The following is a 25,400-nucleotide window of genomic DNA, read 5'->3' as shown; positions in this document are numbered from 1 at the left end:
GCCATGCCATTTCCACCTGGCGCCTCAGTTGGACCAGCGTTCGTGCTGGACGTGCAGACCGCGTGAGACGACGCTTCATCCAGTCCCAAACATGCTCAATAGGGGACAGATCCGGAGATCTTGCTGGGCAGGGTAGTTGACTTACACCTTCTAGAGCACATTGGGTGGCACGGGATACATGCGGACGTGCATTGTCCTGTTGGAACAGCAAGTTCCCTTGCCGGTCTAGGAATGGTAGAACGATGGGTTCGATGACGGTTTGGATGTACCGTGCACTATTCAGTGTCCCCTTGACGATCACCAGAGGTGTACGGCCAGCGTAGGAGATCGCTCCCCACACCATGATGCCGGGTGTTGGCCCTGTGTGCCTCGGTCGTATGCAGTCCTGATTGTGGCGCTCACCTGCACGGCGCCAAACACGCATACGACCATCATTGGCACCAAGGCAGAAGCGACTCTGATCGCTGAAGACGACACGTCTCCATTCGTCCCTCCACTCACGCCTGTCGCGACACCACTGGATGCGGGCTGCACGATGTTGGGGCGTGAGCGGAAGACGGCCTAACGGTGTGCGGGACCGTAGCCCAGCTTCATGGAGATGGTTGCGAATGGTCCTCGCCGATACCCCAGGAGCAACAGTGTCCCTAATTTGCTGGGAAGTGGCGGTGCGGTCCCCTACGGCACTGCGTAGGATTCTAGGGTCTTGGTGTGCGTCCGTGCGTCGCTGCGGTCCGGTCCCAGGTCGACGGGCACGTGCACCTTCCGCCGACCACTGGCGACAACATCGACGTACTGTGGAGACCTCACGCCCCACGTGTTGAGCAATTCGGCGGTACGTCCACCCGGCCTCCCGCATGCCCACTATACGCCATCGCTCAAAGTCCGTCAACTGCACATACGGTTCACGTCCACGCTGACGCGGCATGCTACCAGTGTTAAAGACTGCGATGGAGCTCCGTATGCCACGGCAAACTGGCTGACTCTGACGGCGGCGGTGCACAAATGCTGCGCAGCTAGCGCCATTCGACGGCCAACACCGCGGTTCCTGGTGTGTCCGCTGTGCCGTGCGTGTGATCATTGCTTGTACAGCCCTCTGCAAGTGTCCGGAGCCAGTATGGGGGGTCTGACACACCGGTGTCAATGTGTTCTTTTTTCCATTTCCAGGAGTGTATGTTCTCGGGCTTAGGGTCGCATCAAGTGGTGCAGATGTCGCGAAGTTTCGACGAGGCACTCCTTGGTCATTGTCATGTGTAATGACGGCTGATGGGCTGCTGGTATGCTATAACTGTATCTGCCGGCTGTGACATCAGTGGTGCTTACGGCATCGCCGTATGTGGCTATACGTTGACGCGACGTTCGATGTGCCTGTTACAGCTTCGCGATCGCTAAGTCTAACGCCGCGTAGAACTACAGGCCAAGGTGTTAACGGTGATTATTTTTTCTGCTCCCCCCCGTCGGAGGTTCGAGTCCTTCCTTAGGCATGGGTGTGTGTGTTGTCCTCAGATCAAGTTAATTTAAGTTACTTTAAGTAGTGTGTAAGCTTAGGGATCGATGACTCAGCAGTTTGGTCCCATAGGATCCTACCACAAATTTCCAAATTTTTCCTTTCCTGCGCCGCGATGTTGGGCTCATTGCGATACTTGCTTGAGATCACTTCATTTATTTGGTAACCGGTTGCACTTCCTGGTGTCAAAATGATGTGTTAACCAATGGGAGGAATGTCGTGTGCGACGTTTGTCTGTGGATCGCATAAAAATTCTTGTGTACGTTATCGTGCTTTAAATGTTTTCATATCTTATTTTGTGTGACTAGATAGTAGACAAACCCAACGCTTTCTTAAACTAGCTTGGAATACCACATCAAAGCCACAGTCATGCTCGCCAGTGTGACAGACTAAGGGTCGCTAACCCGTCGAGAGTATTCGAATCGGGTCTGGTCCTGCTTCTTTACTCACCAGCTTATGCGCTGCACATCACAGGTCGTGGAAACATTTTGTGACGGTCGTGGGTAAAACCTGCCAGTAATTAAGTGCAGTATATACTCAGTATAAAAAGAAAAGTATATTTACATAATTTCAGTTTGCTACTGCTTTTTTCTAGTCGTTACCAGTAAATTCTCACCCTGTGATTCTTTACAAATCGAACTCCCAAGTGTAAACAGCTTCAGGCGCCTGATTAAAAATGATTTTGTTGGGAGTCGCTAACTGCCCTCATTAACAAACACGGAATAGTACAGCACGGGTAATTTGCGCTTCGTTTTAGGAGAAGGTAGACTTCTACGCATCTCAATGTTGATGGCGTCTTATCTCCTGAAATGTTTGTCGCACATTGATATAATTTTGGACGTACATGTATGCAAATGATCTGAAAACATTATTAGTAAAAAAGTACTAAATTAAAACATCATGATTTTTGTTGAAGATTTAGTGCATGGACAGAAAAAAGATAGAAAGCATTAACTTTTCTTGCTTTCATGATTTAGTCGGAGGAGGGGGGACTGTTGTCAGCGAGAAAAAAGTAGGGAAAAGTTCTGAGAGCCCACGTTACAAAATGACTCAATAAATATTATATTCCGTCCAATATATATTAATGTAATGCACATCACGCTAAGGATAGACAAGTTGTGCCAGTAGAAAGGATTCCCAAGAGTCTTATTTCCCGCGTACAAATCTTGAACACAGGGGCGGTAAGTGAGCGTCATATTGTCACGTGCCTGAATCTCCTTCTTGTCGAATAAGCATTCGTAGCTGCCTGTTTCGCTGGATCACTACCTGGAAGTGGTGTTGTAAAATGAATATCAAGACGCTTCGTTCACAAGTACAAAATTGGAAGTTTACCAATATCTAGACCGAAGAACCAGTCCATACCCACAATTTTTTTTTTGTTCACTCCATGATTAGTTTCGGGGTGAGACCTATTTTCAAATCATTGTAACATCGCCGAAAATGGAAGATATCTGTTATCTGTATGCGCTATAATTGTTCGTTGCACATTTTTAACATCTTCGGAATAAGCCTTTTCGACAATGTTACGTTAATTTGAAAATGGATCTCGGCCCTAAACTAGTCATCGAGTGAACTAAAAAAAATGGCAACTTTGGACTGGTTTTTAGTTCTATTAAATTTTAATTACATCTTTAAGATCCTGCCGGTGATGACCAGGTCTCTTACAGTCTCTGACGTTTACAAACTGGTAGTTAGTACGAACTTATGCGAAGCTAAATTGTTCTTATATTGCTAGAAAGTGAAAGGGCGCACAGTACAGATGAAAAAGTCACAGATCTCTTCCTATATTCACAAATATTGTTCAAATGATCAAAACACATATTTTTATGTCTATTGCCCATAATTATAAACTATGTTTTCTCAGCTTGCATAAAACGAAAGGAGAGGTAACAAATATGGTCTCCAAAGCTAATCTAAAGTATCTACTAGCCAGCCTGAAGCGATACCACGCGAAGACTAAGAGCAAAATGAACAGAACCAGCAATAGAGCAGACTGACTGAGTATGACTCGATCTGTGAACTTACAAGGACTGACTTCAATATACTGTTCAACTTCCTTAATTCAAAATACACACATCAAAAAACGTTTTGCATCAACCCAGTTCCCAGAGCTCCTGAGGATATACGTTGACTGTGGATTTTGTATCAAAGACACAGTCTCTTTTATTCTTCAGAGAAGTCACTAAACCCGCCCAAAGATGTAAACAACCATGCATGAGCAGCGCCTATTAGAAGAAGGGGGTCCGACAGCCGATCAGTTCCAGTCATTCCACCAGGAAGGAGGTACACGGCTCGTGTTGTCTGTAGTTCAACCATGCCGAGACGGTCAATACCACGGTTCAATCGCGTCCACATTGTTACTTTGTACCAGGAAGGGCTCTCAACAAGGGACGTGTCCAGGCGTCTCGGAGTGAACCAAGGCTACGTTGTTCGGACATGGAGGAGATACAGAAAGAGACAGGTCGATGACATGCCTCGCTCAGGTCGCCCAAGAGCTACTGCTGCAGTGGATGACGGCTACGTACGGATTATGGCTCAGAGGAACCCTGACAGCAACGCCACCATGTTCAATAATGCTTTTCGTACGGCCACAGGACGTCGTGTTACAATTCAAACTACGTGCGATAGGCTGCATGATACGCAACTTCACTCCCGACGTCCATGACGAGGTCCTTCGTTGCAGCCATGACACCATACAATGTGGTACAGATGGGCCAAACAACATGCCAACTGGTCCGCTCAGGATTGGAATCACGTTCTCATCATCGCTGAGCGACGTATATGCATTTAACCAGACAATCGTCAGAGACTTTAGAGGCAACCCGGTCAAGATGAACGCCTTAGACACACTGTACATCGTGTGCAGCAATGTGGAGGTACCCTGCTCTTTTGGGGTGGCATTACGTGGCGCCGACGTACGCCGCTTGTGGTCATGGAAGCCGCCGTAACGGCTGTACGATACGTGAATGCCATCCTCCACCCGACAGCGAAACCATATCGGCAGCATATTAGCGAGGCATTCGTCTTCGTAGACGACAATTTGCTCCCCCATCGTGCACATCTTGTGAATGACTTTCTTCAGGATAACGACATCGCTCGACTAGAGTTCCCATCATTTTCTCCAGCCATGAACGCTATCGAATATACCTGGGATAGATAATATTCTTCTCGAGTATGCAGCCGGATCATAACGTCTTCATGACATAATATTTCCGCGGTCCAACTGGCGGCCATCTTCAGGGAAGAGTGCTGGTGCACGATCTCGCCGGAAGAGATCCGGCGAGATCGTGCACCAGCACTCTCACCTGAAGATGGCGGCCAGTTGGACCGCGGAAATATTGTGTCATGAAGACGTTATGATCCGGCTGCATACCCGAGAAGAATATTATCAATTATTACGCCGGGAAAGCCTTCGTAGTCATACCTGGGATATATTGAAAAGAGCTGTTTATGGACGACGTGAAGCACCAACCAGTCTGAGGGATCTACGCCGAATCGCCGTTGAGGAGTGGGACAATCTGGACCAACAGTGCCTTGATGATCTTGTGGATAGTATGCCACCATGAATACAGGCATACGTCATTGAAAGAGGAGGTGCTACTAGATATTCGAGGCACCAGTTTGTGTACAACAATCTGGACCACCACCTCTCGCTGTATGGTGGTACAACATGCAATGTGTGGTTTTCATGAGCAATAAAAAGGGCAGAAATGATGTTTATGTAATCTCTATTCCAGTTTTCTGTACAGGTTCCGGAACTCTCGGAACCGAAGTGATGAAAACTTTTTTTTATGTGCTTAGTTCATAAACTCCATAGATGAGAACGCTGCCTTTCACTGTCATATTGTTATTATATTTTGTTTACATATTATTTTGTATGAGCTATAACTGATGAGGTATGCAGTACGCAATGGGAATCCAGAGTTGGTGCCAGTGGGTTCCCCAGTGTACGTTAAAATTTTGCGATCGAAAATTTAGTATTTTTTGATTAAGGACTTTTGCTCATTAAAATGTCAATAGCTTTCGAAAAATTCAGTGTTCAAAAGTATATCAACAGTACTATATTGACAGTACTTTGCTTATAATTGGCACTGAAAGTATGGACCAGGTGAAATTTGTATTTAACGATTTCTTTTAAACTAAAGTTTGGGTTATATAAACGCTTTCCTGGAAAAAGAAAAGCAGTTTTAATTTGGAAGTTTCGTTCCGAATTTACGTACTAGCTCATAAGATTTTTCCTATGAATAGATGTACGAAATTTTACAATTGCAATAACTTTTGTTGGCCATAATTTCTGATGAAACTAATTACTCATTGCCATCAGGAAACAATTGAGTAATCTGAATAATGAAGTTTTTTGGAGAGATTTGTTTAAACAATCTTGGTAATTTGCATACAGTGTGGTTAATACGGGAACTTTAACATCGGAATTTTGAATAGAAATATAGCGACAGTTGTATATACACATATACTTTCGTACATGGAACTGGAGTGCATACGAAGTCGGATGGTGGGTGTCACCCTGCTTTGTCACAACACGATTTCCCTTCCGTTTGAAAATTACGTTTTGCACACAAGTTGGCGGCTGCAGAAATGGCCGCCATGTCGATAACATGCAGTAGCTCCATAGGTTTTCCCCTCTCGTATATCGAGCAAGGTGTCGCAGTGGTTAGCACAGCTGGCACGGTAGCTCAGCGTGTTAGTTAGGTAAGAGGGCTGGCTGGTCTTCCCTGACCCTCTCCCAAAGAAAAGAAAAAAGTGAGTGAAATATTCCAGGATTAACTAGAACAGGCGTCATGTGACATCCGCCTAAGCCAAATGCCGAGAACAATAACAATCAAAATAGGAAGAGAAGCACTCTGGACTCTCATTCGGGAGTACGATGGTTCAAATCCTCGTCTGGTCATCCAGATTTAGGTTTTAGGCGGTTTTCCTGACTCGCTCCACGCAAATTGCGGATGGTTCCTTTGAGAGAGCACGTTCGATTTATTTTTCACCCTTGAAACATTCAGAAGTTGTGCTCCGTCCCTAATAACCACGCCGTCGACGGGACGTTAAAACCTAGTCTGCCTCCCTTCCTTTCCTCCCTCATCTAACATACCTACGTTTTCTTATTTTAGAAGTGTGGGTCTGCACCTATGAACCACCTGTTATTACCATCGGTTTGCATCACCTGTTCTCTGTTGTGAAGGTGTTGACACCGATCTACGGGCGGTACCCGTCGACGACGGTGAACGCCAAGGGCGGCGTCGGCCTCGGCCTCAGCGGCAGCGGAGGCGGCGGTCAGAAGTTCGGCACCCTGACGAGGCACGCGCCCGACGGGCCGACGGCGATGACGCCGCTGGACAAGGTGCGCAAGATGCCCGACGGGCCGCGGGCGGGCGGCGACGGCGCCGGCGCCGGCGGGGGCGGCGGGGGCGGCGGGGGCGCCGGGGGCTGGGACAACGCGACGCTGAGCGCGCTGCGCCACGGCGCCTCCCTCAGCCGCGACGAGATGGTGCAACGCCTGCTGCAGAACCGGCCGCTGCCCGCAGAGCTCGACCTGCTGAGTCGCCAGCTGGGCAGAGGTGAGCACAGTAGCCGCCACTGGGCAGACGCTCTGCGTGCGCGCTTAGCGGTCACTGTGTACACAAATGCGTCACTTTCCGAGATAATTAATTCGTATGTGTGTAAATTGTGATTGTAGCTTACGTTGCACTATTAAGGAACAATAATTGTAAAGTTATGGGACAGTGAACATCTTCTCAATAAAACCCAACATGGATTACGCAGAGATCCTGTGAAACTAGCTCGCTCTGTTCCTCCATGAGATTCACAGCGCAGTGGTCTACGGCGCTCAGGTTCATACCGTGTTCCTTGATTTCAGTAAAGCATTTGACACCGACTCGCGTTGCCGTTTAATGAGAAATAAACGAGCTTACGGAGTTTCGGAGCAGACCTGCGATTGGATTCAAGACTTTCTTGCAGATAGAACTCAGCACGACTCTCTTAACGGAACTAAATCGACAGATGTAAATGTAATATCCGAAGTAACACAGGGAAGTGTGATAGGAACGTTGCTGTTTACAGTATATATAAATGATCTAGTAGAAAGCGTAGGATGCTCTTTAAGGCTATTCGCAGATGATGATGTTGTTTATACCAAAGTAACAACTCCCGAAAATAGTAAGAATCTGAATAGCGACCTGCAAAATAGTTAAAATGGCTCTGAGCTCTATGGCACTTAACATCTGAGGTCATCAGTCTCCCAGAACTTAGAACTACTTAAACCTAACTAACCTAAGGACACCACACACATCCATGCCCGAGGCAGGATTCGAACCTGCGACCATAGCAGTCACGCGGTTCCGGACTGAAGTGCCTAGAACCGCACGGTCACCGCGGCTGGCACACACGTAACTATAACAAGTATTTTCCACAAATAACGTAGTGTGTTCTGGTAAAGCAAAAAGTGAAAACTGTTTTACTACGTTATTTGTGGAAACACGGTGTTCTGCATAACTGGCGGACCTCACATCCAACAATTTTAACTGCAAACACGACCAATACAAGGAGCTGCAAATCAAAATGATGGCTAAGGAAACTGTGTTAACGTGGATCGTATCTATACAGTGAAAATTCTTCATTTTTTAAACAACGTGTCAGTGAAGTGGTTTCCTCCTGTGTCGATGCATAGCTGAATAGATCCGAAATTCTGCGTCACTTTAACGACTATTTCCCCAGAAATACGACCAGTTTCTTCCGATACTGCATTTCTTATGGGTGGGCAGGACCTCGACCGATAGTTAACACATCAGCCGTAAAATGTCCCCATTAAAGAAAACCACAGTGGGTAAGGGGGAATGCTGCCAGACGCAGAAAATAAGAGACATGGAAACATCTGTCCCTGCAGTCGAAGAGAAATGTGGCCTCTATGAGCGGTGACATCCCTTGCCTTATTTGTAGAATTGCAGCGCATAGAATTTTAGTACAAAGAAGTGTTGATAATGTGAATGTATCGTTGAATGTTTACTGTCACAGTACCACCACCCTTTCCAAAAAAGTAAAGACTATTTATCCTGACTTTTCCAAACGCACACCATTTAATACAGTCGTCATGTAGTGGTTTTTTATGACGTTCACAAGGGTCCTGTCCACTCCAGTGTCGGGAATTTGATGATTAACGCACCCCGATAATCAGAAATGTGTTTCATCACTGCAAAGCGCCGCATTATCTTCAGACACGTTATCAAGGATATTTGCGTATGACCTCGCACGCTGACATAGATCACTTTCAAATAACTGTTGAACAACAACCATCTTGTACGGATGAAATTGAAAATCCTGTTGCAAAATTCGGCGGACACTCAGATTATGTAACAAAAGACCTCGAACATGTTCTCGAGCAGATATATTTGGAGACTGCCGAAATTAACATTAATGATTTCTGGACTTCGAACATCCGTAGCATTTCTCATCTTTTTTACAAAGTCACAACTTGCTGTAAAGTTTGATAACGATAAGATAACGATTAACCGATCTGCAGATGTGGACGCGTCTAGGGAAAGCACGCAGGGTAGCAACAGCTTTTATCAGAAATGATTCCACAGCCTATGCGCGTTCTTCAACCGCACACAGCATAGTTGGAATTCGTTGCCGATTACAGTTTGCACCAGCTGAATATCAACTCCATGTATCCAGTGTGTTATTCAATCCCTGTTGTTGCTTTAATATCATTTTGATTAATTGCACGAATCATCCATGGAATATGAAACTAACTACTGCTTTGTCAACCTATCACTATGACAACACATGTAAACAAAACTGTCCACTCTACAGACATTATTCAAGTTAATACTGCTTCTTTATTTTGACACATCTGTTTTTATTTTAATTTTAAATTACAACACTTTTGTCGTACCCTTTATATATAGGGTGTTCGTTTTAACTTGAGACAACGAAAATGACGCACCGTACGGAAAAAGTGTTCTAGATGGAAAGATAACATTAATCTAGGAGACATCTGAGCTACAACTGGCCACCTTCTAAAAACCCCTGCTGCGTGGGCAGTGTCAGCTTTGTGTGTTCAATTTTTATTGCATAATCGGATTCTATGCCAAGAAAATGGATACGTTTTTCTCAACCCATTGTTTCCCATTTGTGGTAGATGTCGCAGTGATTAACAAATATCAAGTGTGTCTGTTTCCGCAATTAAGAACCGACGCATTGGATCCTACATTACATTTGTGCTCAAGCGGTTGATAACTGTGTTCAAACGTTACTGCAGTTTCAAATATGGTTGTACAATACACACAATATGGCTACACATTGACATTTATGGTAAATATGCTACTTATAAGGTACGTAGTTTCATGTTCCTTACGGGATTAATTGTGGTGAGTCTCCGGAGCTTCAAAGTGCTTGATTCCGGTAGCCGCACTCGAACTCCGCCATTAGGGTGACTGATATGTGTATGTGTTTCCATACGACAGCCGTAATTCCAGGGCTAGCCGCTACGCGGCTACCGGCGAAATACAAACCACAACCGTTGCAATCGGGTAAAATGTTCACGAGGTGATAGTGACAGGTGCACCTGCCACGGATACTCACCGAGCTAGAGCACAAAAATAGTCAGACACAAGAGGACTAGCTGAAATCAAGCAACCCAATGGTGAGAGGCAAGGGGACTCGTCGATATCAGTCATCCTGATAGGAACAAAAAACTGTTTCATCCACGTCGTTATTCCAGTATCACGCTTAACGTGGTCTCTAAGAGGACACTGGAACGCTAACCGTACTGTACCAAACAATCAAATTTGCAGCACTAAAATAAATTTAGAACGCAAATATCAACCATTTAGAACATAAATATCAACCATTGTGACATTGTAATTCTGTCCGAGACAGCAAAGGACTTGGAAGAGCAGTTGAACGGAATGGACAGTGTCTTGAAAGGAGGATATAAGATGAATATCAACAAAAGCAAAATGAGGATAATGGAATGTAGTCGAATTAAAGTGGGGTGATGCTGAGGGAATTAGATTAGGAAATGAGACACCTAAAGAAATAAAGGAGTGTTGCTATTTGGGGAGCAAAATAACTGATGGTGGTCGAAGTAGAGAGCATATAAAATGTAGACTGGCAATGGCAAGGAAAGCGTTTCTGAAGAGGAGAAATTTGTTAACATCGAGTGTAGATTTAATTGTCAGGAAGTCGTTTCTGAAACTATTTGTATGGAGTGTAGCCACGTATGGAAGTGAAACGTGGACGATAAATAGTTTGGACAAGAAGAGAATAGAAGCTTTCAAAATGTGGTGCTACAGAAGAATGCTGAAGATTAGATGGGCAGATCACATAACCAATGAGGAGGTATTGAATAGAATTGGGAAGAAGTGGATTTTGTGGCACAACTTGACAAGAAGAAGGGACCGGTTCGTAGGACATGTTCTGAGGCATCAAGGAATCACTAATTTAGCATTGGAGGGCAGCGTGGAGGGTAAAAATCGTAGAGGGAGACCGAGAGATGAGTACACTAAGCAGATTCAGAAGGATGTAGGTTGCAGTAAGTACAGGGAGATGAAGAAGCTTGCACAGGACACAGTAGCATGGAGAACTGCATCAAACCAGTCTCAGGAGTGAAGACCACAACAACAACAACAACATCATCAAGCATTGGGACACACTGGTTTACATTTACGTTGTAAATGGAATGTAGAATGATATGCTTCGGTTCTTAACCACAAAAACAGGCATACCTGATATTTGTCGATTGCAGCGGCATCTACCACAAATTAAAACAATGGTTTGAGTCAACCTTAAGCATTTTTTCGCCTAGAATCCGAATATACAATAGAAATAGGGGGTTCCCATTTGAAAATACAAAGCTGACCCCGCCAACGCAGGATTTTTCAACTCTAACATTTTGTTCGCGCGTCGCTTCGTTTTCGAGGTATTAAAATGAAAACCCTTCATCCTGTTTCGCCACACGATTATATTAAGTATTACTGAGCACAGTTTACCCCTTACTTTCATCTGAGGAATACGTCCCTATCAAGTGCATGCTATTTTCGAACCGTCCCGTACGGTTTAATGTTGGCAGCTGCCAAGAGAACCTCCCCATCGCACTCCCCTCAGATTTAGTTATAAGTTGGGACAGTGGGCAGGCCTTGAAAAAATGAACACAGACCAATCGAGGAAACAGGAGGAAGTTGTGTGGAACTATGAAAAAATAAGCAAAACATACAAACTAAGTATTCCATGCGATAGATAATCAACATCAAGGATAGTGTGATCTCAGGACCGCCGTGGTCCCGTGGTTAGCATGCACAGCTGCGGAACGAGAGGTCTTTGGTTCAAGTCTTCCCTCGGGTGAAAAGTTTACTTTCTTTATTTTCGCGAAGTTATGATCTGTCCGTTCGTTGATTGACGTCTCTGTTCACTGTAATAAGTTTAGTGTCTGTGTTTTGCGATCGCGCCGCAAAACCATGCTATTACTAGACGAAAGGACGTGCCTCTCCAATAGGAACAGAAAACATTTGATAGCAAGGTTATAGGTCAACCAATTCCTTCGAAGGAAAACACGTCTGATATATTCTATACGACACTGGCGATGGCATGTGCATCACATGACAGGAATATGTGGTCGACCCACCTAACTTATACACTTGGGGAATGGGTGAAAAGATTCTTCTACCTTGCCCTATTTATGTTTTCTTGTGGACGTGATAATCACTCCCAAAAAAGTGATGAAAACATAACAGTTTGTCACATAAACTGCAACAAATGACTGCAACAGTTTCACAGTCGCACTATTTTCCCTGTGCTCTGTCAAAACATACGAGGGCTATCCTCAAAGTACATTACGTTTTGGAATTAAAAATAAATAAAGTATTGGAATTTTTTTTTATTACCTACAGATGAAAGCCACACTTAAATAATACTTTTCTACATAGTTGGCATTTGAATTAAGGCACTTGTCGTGGCGATGGACGAGCTTGGAAATTCTTTCCTCGTAAAATTCTGCCGCCGGCGCCTTCAACCACGCGGTTAACTCTTCTTGAAGCTGTGTGTAGTCATCAAAAAGCTGCATAGCCAATCACTTCTTCATTGCTGGGAATAAGTGGAAGTCGTTCTGTGCCAGGTCGGGACTGTACGGCGGATGAGGAAACAACTCCCACGAGTGGCATTTGCCGTGTGGGCCCGGGCGTTGTCGTGAATCAGCAAGATCTTTGAGCCCAACATTCCCCTGCGCTTGTTTTGTATTGCTCGTCTGAGGATGTGCAGAGTTTGTAAATACCTTTGAGAGTTTATTGTAGTGCCTCTTTCCAGGAAATCCACAAAAATCACACCTTTTCCGTCCCAAAAGACAGTCGCCAAGTGGTTGAAGGCGCAGGCGGCCGAATTTTACGACGAAGGAATTTCCAAGCTCGACCATCGCTACGTTAAGTGCCTTAATTTAAATGACAACTATGTGGAAAAGTAGTATTTAAGTGTGGCTTTCATCTGTAAATAATAAAAAAAAATTCCAATACTTTATTTATTTTTAATTCCAAAACGTAATGTACTTTGTGGATAGCCCTCGTATGTTTTTAACGTTTACAAATTTTTTCGGGTGTAGACCGTCAAATCCTGCATATGTCCACGCAAATCTGAAAATGTCTCAAAATAAAAAATTAAACTTTTCACTCGAGGCAAGACTTGAATCAAGGACCTCTCGTTCCGCAGCTGCCCACGCTAACCACAGGACCACGGCGGTCCTCAGCTCACACTATCCTTGATGTTGCTTATCGATCACATGGACTACTCAGTCTGTATATTTTGCTCATTTTTTTCATAGTTCCACACAACTTCTCCCTGTTTTCTCGATTGATCTGTGATCAGTTCTTCAAGGCCTATCCACTGTGCCAACTTATAACTAAATCTGAGGGGTATGCGATGGGGAGGTTCCCTTTTGAGTATTTGTGCCGTCAGTAGTTGTACGTAGCCCTGTAAGTGTTCCGCCGCCTTACCACGGACACGGCGTGTGTGGCGTGCCGGCAGTGAACAAGTCGGCCCCGGAGGACGAGTTCGGCCGCTGGAAGCAGCAGATGGAGCGGCTGCGGTCGGGCCCGCGCGTCGCCGTGGCGCCCTCGCCGCCCCCGCCGCCCCCGGCGCAGCCGCCGCAGAGGTTCCGGCCGTACGCGCTGCTGGCCGGGGAGCCGCCGTCGGCGCCGGCGGCTGCAGTGGCAGCGGCGCCGTGGGCCACAGACAGGGCGGGCGCCAGGCTGCCCGTCTTCGACTACCACCGGCAGCCGCCCGCAGGCAAGGGGCCCTTCGCTTCCGTCACAGTGAGTACCCGCTCCCACTGCAAGGGAGACTGTCCATCGCATCCCCCCTCATGTCTAATGGTGTTCGGACAGCCCGTCAAAAACTGAACAGAGACCGAGCTCGAAAACAAGAAGACGGTGTACTGAACTGTGGAAAAAAAGAAGCAAAATAGAAACAGTGCAGGTTCTAAAACGTAATAAATGCAGTATCGAGCAACACTAATGATCCTCGCGTCGTGGTTATGTAGACACGGTGATACGAGGGTATTTCGGAAAGTAAAGATATACCGTACGCCAGCGGAACAGAAGAGCCTCAGCGAGCAAGTTGGCAACAGTGGTGTTAACCTCGAACCGCTAGCTTTCGCCTCGCGGTCGTTCGGCAGTTGAACGTTGCTTCTGGTTGGAGTAGGTCGTGTTCAAAATGGCTGCGCCGATTCCGAATCCCGCCAAATGCGAAGTGCGCTACGTCATACGTTTTCTTCATGCAAAAGGTCAGCGACCAGTGGATATTCACAAAGAAATTGTTTCTGCAAATACTCTTCTCGGGTTTGCCGCCGGATTGTATTGTGTAACTCCACAATATTTCGTCGATGCAACTGCTCGACATCATCAGGTGGTGGTAGCTGCTGTCATCACTGCTGCAAGGTGCTGCTGATGATAATCGCACGGCGGCGACGGAATTTATCATGCCGGGAGCAGGCAATACGCGTGCGCGGGAAGACGCTCGTAGTTGGAGGGAAGCAGCGCTCCTGGTGCCCCCTGCTGGGAGCCGCAGAAAGGCCATCCGCGCGTGCGCTGTGGGCAATGACTGTGCTGCCGGACGCTCCTGTGGTTAAAGTCCGAACTAAACCTCAGTTGCGCGTTTCGTCACTTGACGGATCGGAAGTTCTTGTTTCCCTTTTTTTTTCGATTTAATGGCAGCCAGTGCTGGATTCCAGGCGGCGCTTAGCTGGAACCCTGCATCCCTGTTGATAAGATTGTCAGCTGTACGGATATGTATGGCCTCCTTAACAACACAGTCCCAGAAAGATGACGCTGGGGATAAAATTTCCGTCTGTTCGTACAGCAAACGATGTCCCGTGTCCAGGCAATGCTCCGCTACTGCTGATTTATCAAGTTGCCCCAGGCGTGTGTGACGATGGTGTTCGACGCAACGTTCTTGCACGGTTCGGTATGTCTGTCCAATGTAAGATTTTCGACATTGGCATGGGATTTTATACACACCACGTTTCCTAAGGCCAAGATCGTATTTGACCGAGCACAATAATTTCCTCAATTTTGCTGGTGGCCGAAATACACCCTTGATATCGTGCTTTTTGAGGATTCTTTCTATTCTCGAAGACATGCCGCCAAAATAGGGCAAGAACGACGTTGCAGTGGGTGCCTCCTCATCTTCATTTACATCCCTGCTTCGAATTTGCTTGGAACGGAATGCATGGCGTACCTGCCTATTGGAATAGCCCTTCTGTTGGAATACCGTTCTCAGGTGTTGTAGCTCACAAGGTAGACTGTCGGCATCTGAGACTACATGTGCTCTATGCACCAAAGAGCGTAGGAGACTACCGCGTTGCACAGGGTGATGTCAACTTGTCGCCTGCAAATATAGCTCCGTATGGGTTGATTTGCGGTAGACGCTGTGTGCCAGTGTACCATCCGCTTTTCTCCTGACTAAAACATCGAGGAATGGTAAGGTGCCATCCCTTTCCACTTCCATGGTGAACTGAATGTTGGGATGGAGCGAATTCAGATGCCGGAGAAACACAGGTAATGTTTCCATTCCGTGGGGCCACACCACAAAGGTATCGTCTACATACCGCCAGAAACAAGAAGATTTGAGACTTGCCGACTGCAGTGCTTTTTCCTCAAAGTCTTCCATAAAATAGTGTCATTTCATCCCCATCGACGCATAAGTCGCCGAAGTGGCGTCAAATCGAAAGACTTGTACCCGGCGAACTGTCTACCAGACGGGAGGCCCTAGTCACCCGACATTTATTGTTTACTATAGCTCGTAAATCCTTTGGATTTTGAACACAGGATCAGGGATTTTAGCCTATAAGTTGTAAGATGCAGGTGTACTAACACCTTGCAGCTAAGAGACTTTACTGCGCTGGGGAAGAAGGATTAACTCTTAAAAAAGCGAGAGTATTTAAGGAAGTTTTGATTTAAATTACTTTGAAGCTGCCAAATAAACCGAAAAGCCGGTTCCCGTCTTCACATCCCTACCTTTGCCCAGGTCGTATTCGCCTTTTTCTGTTATGGTCGGAACATTTTTTATTCTGGTTCCCAAGTTTTACTCTACCTTAATTTTGACATTAGACCGCCGTCTCTTGCCAACAGATGTAGGTTCTTTGTTAACTCGGGCGACGACTGATCTGTTATAAGCTTGTTATTGTCTTTAGATCCGTGTTGCTTATATCGTGGCAACGGATAAAGCTTTCAAAAAACATCTGTATATATTCTTTGTCACGAAATTTGAACCGATTCGCACGTATCTGGAAAAGTGCCCCAGTAGCGCGAAAAAAATGGTTCAAATGGCTCAGAGCACTATGGGACTTAAACATCTGTGGTCATCAGTCCCCTAGAACTTAGAACTACTTAAACCTAACTAACCTAAGGACATCACACACATCCATGTCCGAGGCAGGATTCGAACCTGCGACCGTAGCAGCCGCGCGGTTCCGGACTTAGCGCCTAGCACCGCTAGACCGCCGCGGCCGGCAGCGCGTAAAATGAAATGCACAAAAAACGTGTTTTTTGCACATAAAATTCTAATGACACTAGATTTTTGAAAGCGAATTTTCAGTTTTATCGTAAGAATGCATTTTTTATTTATTGGTTATGCGCGCATTCAGATAATCTAAGAACGAATTGTATACGCTACATTTAGCTCGACTTTAAACCAGCGTATCTCAAAAAAACTATCGTTCTGGCTGTATCCATTTAGTTTGAACAGACTGGTACAAGTTTAAAGTATAAAACTGGCGCGCTTCCAAAACAAGTATCTATTGCAGGTGAAAGCCAAACGAAGCAAGGTCTTTTCAGACGGATAACACTTTTATCAATGACATAAATACGCTTAACTGCATACAGGCGTTGATATAAGTCAACGGGAAAGTTGGAAATGTGTGCCCCGACCAGGACTCGAACCCGGGATCTGCTGCTTACGTGGCAGACGCTTTATCCATCTGAGCCATCGAGGACACAGAGGACAGTGCGACTGCAGGGACGTATCCCTGTCACGCCTCCCGTGAGACCCACTTTCGCAACTTATTGTCCCGCTCTATATTCATAGTGCCCCTGCCTATTATACTCATTACTCGCAGCATTACAGCAGATTCCCGGAAATGTTCGGGCACTGTTTCTGCATCCGCACTAATAGAAGATGGTCAAATGGCCGGTGAGCCTTATATATATATATATATATATATATATATATATATATATATATATATATATATTAATAGAAGATGGTCAAATGGCCGGTGAGCCTTATATATATATATATATATATATATATATATATATATATATATATATATATAATCCTGGAAATTGAAATAAGAACACCGTGAATTCATACATAGACACAGGCAACAGAGCATGCACAATGTCGGCACTACTACAGTGTATATCCACCTTTCGCAGCAATGCAGGCTGCTATTCTCCCATGGAGACGATCGTAGAGATGCTGGATTTAGTCCTGTGGAACGGCTTGCCATGCCACTTCCACCTGGCGCCTCAGTTGGACCAGCGTTCGTGCTGGACGTGCAGACCGCGTGAGACGACGCTTCATCCAGTCCCAAACATGCTCAATGGGGGACAGATCCGGTGATCTTGCTGGCCAGGGTAGTTGACTTACACCTTCTAGAGCACGTTAGGTGGCACGGGATACATGCGGACGTGCATTGTCCTGTTGGAACAGCAAGTTCCCTTGCCGGTCTAGGAATGGTAGAACGATGGGTTCGATGACGGTTTGGATGTACCGTGCACTATTCAGTGTCCCCTCGACGATCACCAGAGGTGTACGGCCAGTGTAGGAGATCGCTCCCCACACCATGATGCCGGGTGTTGGCCCTGTGTGCCTCGGTCGTATGCAGTCCTGATTGTGGCGCTCACCTGCACGGCGCCAAACACGCATACGACCATCATTGGCACCAAGGCAGAAGCGACTCTCATCGCTGAAGACGACACGTCTCCATTCGTCCCTCCATTCACGCCTGTCGCGACACCACTGGAGGCGGGCTGCACGATGTTGGGGCGTGAGCGAAAGACGGCCTAACGGTGTGCGGGACCGTAGCCCAGCTTCATGGAGACGGTTGCGAATGGTCCTCGCCGATACCCCAGGAGCAACAGTGTCCCTAATTTGCTGGGAAGTGGCGGTGCGGTCCCCTACAGCACTGCGTAGGATCCTACGGTCTCGGCGCGCATCCGCGCGTCGCTGCGGTCCGGTCCCAGGTCGACGGGCACGTGCACCTTCCGCCGACCACTGGCGACAACATCGATGTACTGTGGAGACCTCACGCCCCACGTGTTGAGCAATTCGGCGGTACGTCCACCCGTCCTCCCGCATGCCCACTATACGCCCTCGCTCAAAGTCCGTCAACTGCACATACGGTTCACGTCCACGCTGTCGCGGCATGCTACCAGTGTTAAAGACTGCGATGGAGGTCCGTATGCCACGGCAAACTGGCTGACACTGACGGCGGCGGTGCACAAATGCTGCGCAGCTAGCGCCATGCGACGGCCAACACCGCGGTTCCTGGTGTGTCCGCTGTGCCGTGCGTGTGATCATTGCTTGTACAGCCCTCTCGCAGTGTCCGGAGCAAGTATGGTGGATGTGACACACCGGTGTCAATGTGTTCTTTTTTCCATTTCCAGGAGTGTATCTCGTGTAGTTTACTTTTCTCAATGATGTTTCTGAATTTTATTCTGTCGTTTATTTTGTCTGCTGTGATGCTGAGTTGGTTGAGGTCGTTTTTTACCCCCGCGTTTTCTGATCTTTTCAGTGATTGTCTCCGTATGTTTGTATTGTTCCCCCGTAGGTTTCTTGACCCATATTCCATTGCTGTTAGTTGCGCGAAATATTTTCCTGACTATTTTCCTTTCTACTTTTTCTGGTTGTCTGATACTTGTATGCCCTAGGATTTGTGTGGCCTCTGCTGCATATAGTGCCTCGGGGAGCACCACCGCGTCGTAGTGGCGTAATTTGGCTTTTTGTGAGATAGACTTCTTGTTGTAATGATTCCACACTACATTGTATACCTTGTCTAGTTTAGTTTTTCTTTCTCGTTTGAGTCTCTGTTATGCCCGCTCATTTGTAGGGTTCCACCGAAGTATTTGAAGGTTGCTGTTTTGTAAATAGTGCCGTAATTTGTGTTCAGAGATGAGAGTTTCTTGGTGCTCATAAAGTGTGTCTAGTTTTGGAAGCGATTCCGTGTAGTTTTTCACTAGCGTCTGTGTTTCGTTTATAGCTTTCGTGACAATCGCCAAATCGTCTGCAAAAGCCAGGCATCTAATCTGAAGGTTTCCTAAGGTTATCCCCTGTTGTGGTATTTCCCATTCTTTTATTACCTTATCTAACACTAGATTGAAAAGGAGAGGTCATCGTCTTGTCGGACACCTGTGCGAGTTTCAAAGGGCTCTGATAATTCCCCACAGAACTTTACTTTGGAGGTCGTGTTCGTCAAGGTTTGCTCATTGATAGTCCGTTTTTTGTTGTCTACTTTGTATTCAGTTGGAATTTTGAAGAGAGTTTTCGGGTCGATAGAGTCGTACACCTTTTTGAAGTTGACAAAGGTAATGATCAAATTCTATCTGTGTTGTAAAATAATTTTCAGGTTCCAAATTTGTTCCGCACAAGATCGCCCTTTACGGAAGAATGCTTGGTATTCCACAATCAACTGGTCGGTCTGGCATTCTAGCCTGTTTATTAAAGCTTTAGAGAGGATCTTGTATGTGGCCGGTAGTACGGATAATCCCCTATAGTTGTTCGTGTCAGTCTTGTCACCTTTTTTTGTGTAGTGGTTGTATCAGGGCAGTTTTCCAGCCGTCAGGAATTTTCATAGTCTCCCAGGTATCTTCCAAGATCCTGTGGTTGTCTTTGGTGAGTTCTGGGTCTTGTACATTCCGCTTGCCGGGGTGGCCGAGCGGTTCCAGGCGCTACAGTCTTGAACAGCTACGGTCGCAAGTTCGAATCCTGCCTCGGGCATGGATGTGTGTGATGTTCTTAGGTTAGTTAGGTTTAAGTAGTTCTAAGTTCTAGGGGACTGATGACCTCAGAAGTTAAGTCCCATAGTGCTCAGAGCCATTTGAACTACTCTTTTTTTCTTTTTTTTTTTGTTGTAACTTCCAAATATCCGCGGTGTTGCCGTCTTTTCCTGGTGCTCTACGATTCTTGAGTGACTTGATTATTGCATTAACTTCTTCTGGAGTTGGAGGTTCACTGTCTGGATTGTACGTGCTCGTTTCTGTCATCATTTCTTCTATAGCGGGGCCTGTGTTGAGGAGTTTTTACTTTGTCAGAATGTCACAATTCTTTTTGGTGATGGTTTCTAGGGTTCCACTTGTCTTCTGAAGCACAAGCTGGGTGGTTGATATTCAATCATATTTTCTCTGCCCGTTCTGTAGAAGTTTCTTGAATTGTTCTTCGTGAAGTTCGATTCGATCTCCGTCAGACGCCATTTATCATTCTGTCATTTTTCACTGCGCATGATTTTACTTGATTGTTTCTGTGTTTTCAGGAAGCTCATCCAATTTTCTGGGGATTTATGGCTACTAAATTTTTTCCATGCACTGATACGTTGATCAATAGTTTGGTCAAATGTGTGCTCGGAGTGTCGCCTACATTGACGCAGCAAGCACACAGTCCACAGTACCAACCTCACCAAAATATTTGTGAATCAAGAGTGAAGGAGCACTCAAGGTCTCCCCAAGCTCGACACAGGCAAAGTTCCAGAGCGTACCATCGCCCAACAATTGGCCAGAACACCGCCCTCGTACATATCAGGCATCCAAATTTCAAATTGAAATTGTCTGAGAGCTATGGGACTGAACATATGAGGTCATCAGTCCCCTAGGTCTTAGAACTACTTAAACCTAACTAACCTAAGGACATCACACACATCCATGCACGAGGCAGGATTCGAACCTGCGACGTAGCGGTCGCACGGTTCCAGACTGAAGCCCCTAGAACCGCTCATCCACACCGGCCGGCTATCAGGCCTCCACCCGCCGAGGTAGAGTTTAATATGTCAGGGCTGAACGGCGCTAGACCGTCCTCGCATCCCTTGGTGCTTTTTCCGCTTTCGCCAACAGACTCCAGTTCCTATCCGCGCGCCTGGCGTGGCGAACCGTCAGAGATTCCGCAGGGCTATCGCGATCGAGCGATCGATCCGAGCCGACAAGGCTCAGTGACCACCAATTTTGATGTAAATTTTCTCTAATATCGTTTCTGCTTCTCCTCACTACGTCTTTTTCAGGTTTACTCTCAGCCTATATTCTGTACTCGTTAGATTGGTAATACCATTCAGCAAATTCCCTTTCATAGAAGATAACGATGTCATGAGCGAATCTTATCGCTGACGTTCTTACAAACTGAATTGCAACTCCAGTCTTGAACCTTTCTTATATTTCCGTCATTGCTTCTTCAATTTATAGTTTGAACCGTAGCGGCGAAAAACTGCATCCTGTCTTACCCCTTTCTAACCCAGCACTCCGTTCCTGATCTTCCAGTCCTATTGTTACCTCTTGTTTCTTGTACATAACGTACACTGTCCGATCACATTAATGTGACCGCCAGTCTAAAACCCGAATAACCATTTGTCGACTCCAGTGCCGTGGTGAGCTGCTGTAGGTTCCTCAGTTGAGGGTCCATGGCACCAGCAGCTTTACCAAGGTGGTCCCACAGTTTCATTTTGCCTGGTGGCCAGGGTAGTAAAAAAAACCCATCCTGGTGCTCTTCGAATCGCGCACGTACACTGCGAACTGTGTAACACTTTGCATTGTCGTGCTGGTAGATGTCATTGCGACGAGGAAAAACACAAACACAACTAAGATAACGTTGGAAGTTAAGGAAGAGAATTAAAATTTGTGCTGCATACGGGGCTCGAACACGAGTCTTATTGCTTATTAGGCAGATGTTGTTGTTGTTGTTGTTGTGGTCTTCAGTTCAGAGACTGGTTTGATGCAGCTCTCCGTGCTACTCTATCCTGTGCAAGCTTCTTCATCTCCCAGTACCTACTGAACCTACATCCTTCTGAATCTATTTAGTGTATTTATCTCTTGGTCTCCCTCTACGATTTTTACCCTCCACGCTGGCCTGCAATACTAAATTGGTGATCCCTTGATGCCTCAGAACATGTCGTACCAATATGTTCCTTCTTCTAGTCAAGTTGTGCCACAAATTTCTCTTCTCCCCACTATTCAGTACCTCCTCATTAGTTATGTGGTCTACCCATCTAATCTTTAGCATTCTTCTGTCTAAACTATTTATCGTCCACGTTTCACATCCATACATGGCTACACTCCATACAAATACTTTCAGAAATGACTTCCTGACACCTAAATCTACACTCGATGTTAACAAAATTAACACTTTGCGTTGTCCTTTTTGTAGACGCCATCGTGCCGAGGAAGAACACAAACACAACTAAGATAAAGTTGGAAGTTCAGGCAGATATCGTGACTATTACACCACCACAGCATTATGGTCAACATAGCTGCACGAACTACAGAAGTCAAATACCCTCCCCAACACAACCTCTAATTCACATCTCCCCTTATATTGTCACTATTACCAGGGCGCTCCGACACTGGAACAGCACCCCAGCATTTGACTTAATGGGGAAGTGCTATATTTTAGTACACTTCTTGAGCTTCCAATGTTATCGTAGATAAATTAGAGACTTAAATGTCTTTGCGAAAATTTAATTTAAAATCTATACGATCACATGTAACATAGCGGACAATGCTGGGGTGCTATTCCAATGTCGGAGAGCCCTGGTAATAGTGACAATATAAGGGGAGATGTGAATTAGAGTTGTTGGGAAGGGTGTTTGACTTGTGCAGTTCGTGGAGGTATGTTGACCATAATGCTGTGCTGGTATAATGGGCAGCACGTCTGCCTAGTTAGCAAGATGACCCGAGTTCGAGTCCCGGCCGCCGCACAAATTTTAATTCACTTCTTCAGCTTCCAGCGTTATCGTGGATAAATTAGAAACTTAAATGTCTAAGGGAAAATCTAATTTAAGACAACCAGAATACATACGTATTTGTGTGGATCCACCCAGCCTTCCCCAGAACGACGAGATCACACAGGGCCTGGACCCTTACGACGATTGTTGCAGGGTATTTGTTTTCAAACGTTTCCCACGCCGTACACGTCACGAGCCATGGAGCATACAAAGTGCTTCATCTGAAAAGGCCATCAGTCGGCACTCAGCTGCTGTATTGACGTGCAAATTCCAGCCTTCGTCGCCGTTGAATAGTTGTCAGCGTGTGCGCGTAGATCAGACACCTGCTGCGGAGGCTCACACGCAGCAACGTTTACTGGGACGTCGCTGAGGAGACCTTTCTTGTGCCCTTGGTTCATCTGCCCGGTCAGTTGCTCAGCAGGTGAACGTCTCTTCACCCGTACACATCTTCGCAGCCGTCTTTCACTCCCGTCATCTATGGCCCGTGGTGCAGCGCTGTTGCCCCGGCGCCTGTTTTGATCAGCCTCAGTTTTACCAACCACAATACATTTTAACCACAGCGGCGAGCTAACAGTTTACAAACTTATGTGTTTCGGAAATGCTTCCATTCTTGGCCCAAAAGCCAATCATCGTGGCCGGTTGGAAGCGATTCTTTTCCGCATTACGACAACTACAGTATTGTGTTTTGCGTCCCCCTGATACTCTTCAGGGTGTGCGTGTGTGTCGGGGCTAACAGACGCTCAACGTCGAGGTCATCAGGCGACACAATCACCCTATAAACAAATTATGACCCTCTCCCTAAAATCTAGCGCGGTGGCCCAACGGTTCTAGGCGCTTCCGTCCGGAACCGAGCGACTGCTGCGGTCGCAGGTTCGAATGCTGCCTCGGGCATTGATGTGTGTGATGTCCTTAGGTTGTTTATGTTTACGTAGTTTTAAGTTCTAGGGACTGATGACCTCAGATGTTGAGTCCCATAGTGCTCAGAGCCATTTTTTGAACCTAAAATCTTGATAAAAACATTGGACAAGTCACAGAACTTTAAAAACTTTAACCAAATTCGTTTGAGTATTTCCTAAAAGAGATGGTAGACCCGCCGGCAATTCAGCAGCGGCACACTGGTCAGAAAATAAAACCCAATGCAAGAAAACATGGCGCACAGTGACCTGGACGCCACAAGCACCACAAATTGGAGAGTCCTCTCGCCGGAGCAGGAAGCCATACGTCATAGGACTGTGGCCTATCAGAATCCGAGTGAGGAGAACCTCGTACCGTCTACGGGGCTGGAAGGAAGTACACACGCGTTTTGGGCTTGACCAAACGGAGCTTATTGTTAGTCATTTCCAGACATTCATACTACCAGCGACGCATTACTCGTGAAACTCAACAGCGATGTGAGTGCGTGCAGGGGGATGGAACACTGAAATACTTGCTGATCGAGACAAGCCTCCTTGTCTGCGATATCTGCCCTTTCGTTCCCTGCAATGCCGACGTGCCCTGGAAACGAGCAGAATACCACCTTCTTCCCCAGTCGTTGTAGTTGGAGGAGGGCATCCTAAATGGTCTGGACTGTTTTATCTGCGGGTTACAAACGTTGCAATGCGTGAAGGGCACTTTTGCGTCGCAACAGACACGAAATTTAGGACGGGAAGAACTACTCATCTGTCCGCAAGATCGCCGACAATTCTGCATCAAAGACAGTAAACGCTTGAGGCAGTTGGACCTTCAGGACACGATCCGGAAAAACAACAGAGCAACCAACGGGATCGCCCTGTTTCGATCCATCGGTAAAAACAGCTACATAGTCGTGGTGCTCAGATAAAACGGCGGAAATGTTGCATTAAAGACGGTGGCAGGAGTGCAATCTCTCTAAAATCAATCTGGGCCTCTCCAGTAACCGGGGCGGCAGGCGGTTAAAACCCTGGATTTGGGGCAATACGGACTCCACATTGAGGGACTCCAGAACACGTTGAACGCGGATCCCATTCAGCTCGTGGCACGGGGACAGTGGGAAAAAAGACAGTCCAGACGAGGATGAGCAAAATATGGTGAGCGGGTGAGGTTGGAGCTGCAAGAAACTTACAAGCCTGGAGCACCAGCAGGAGCTGCCGTCGGATGGAAGGTGGCGGTTCCCCGGCCTTATCACAGAGGCTGAGTTTGGGACTGGTCCGATAAGCACCCGTGGCCAGTCGAATCCCTGCATCGTGGACAGCGTCAAGGATCTGTAAATAAGAGGGCCTTGCTGACCCATACACCGTGCACCCGTAGTCCAGCCGCGAACGCACAAAAGCCTGATAAAGTGGAGGAGACGCTCCCTGTCCGCTCCCAAAGACTTGTGGCTGAGGCGCTTGCGGATGTTCAGTGCATTAGGGGTTCTGGCTTTCAAGTCTCAATACTCTTCAGATACCCATCACTTCTAGTGCC

General features: G+C 46.5%; 1 protein-coding gene across 1 annotated transcript in view; it reads left to right on the top strand.

Annotated features, from left to right (window-relative positions):
* Positions 1-6,925: 6,925 nt before the first annotated feature.
* The window catches only part of LOC126267452 (uncharacterized), a 46,722-nt gene continuing 28,247 nt past the window's right edge, over positions 6,926-25,400 (top strand). The window contains exons 1-2 of the mRNA XM_049972719.1: positions 6,926-7,071; positions 13,523-13,809. Coding sequence (XP_049828676.1) covers positions 6,999-7,071; positions 13,523-13,809 — 360 coding nt within the window. The 5' untranslated portion in view covers positions 6,926-6,998. The remainder of the gene's footprint in view (positions 7,072-13,522; positions 13,810-25,400) is intronic.

The sequence above is a fragment of the Schistocerca gregaria genome, chromosome 4, assembly GCF_023897955.1.
Source record: "Schistocerca gregaria isolate iqSchGreg1 chromosome 4, iqSchGreg1.2, whole genome shotgun sequence".
NCBI classification, from domain to species: Eukaryota; Metazoa; Arthropoda; class Insecta; order Orthoptera; family Acrididae; genus Schistocerca; species Schistocerca gregaria.
The sequence above is the reverse complement of the archived record's forward strand: the minus strand, read 5'-3'. Positions and strand labels throughout refer to the sequence as shown.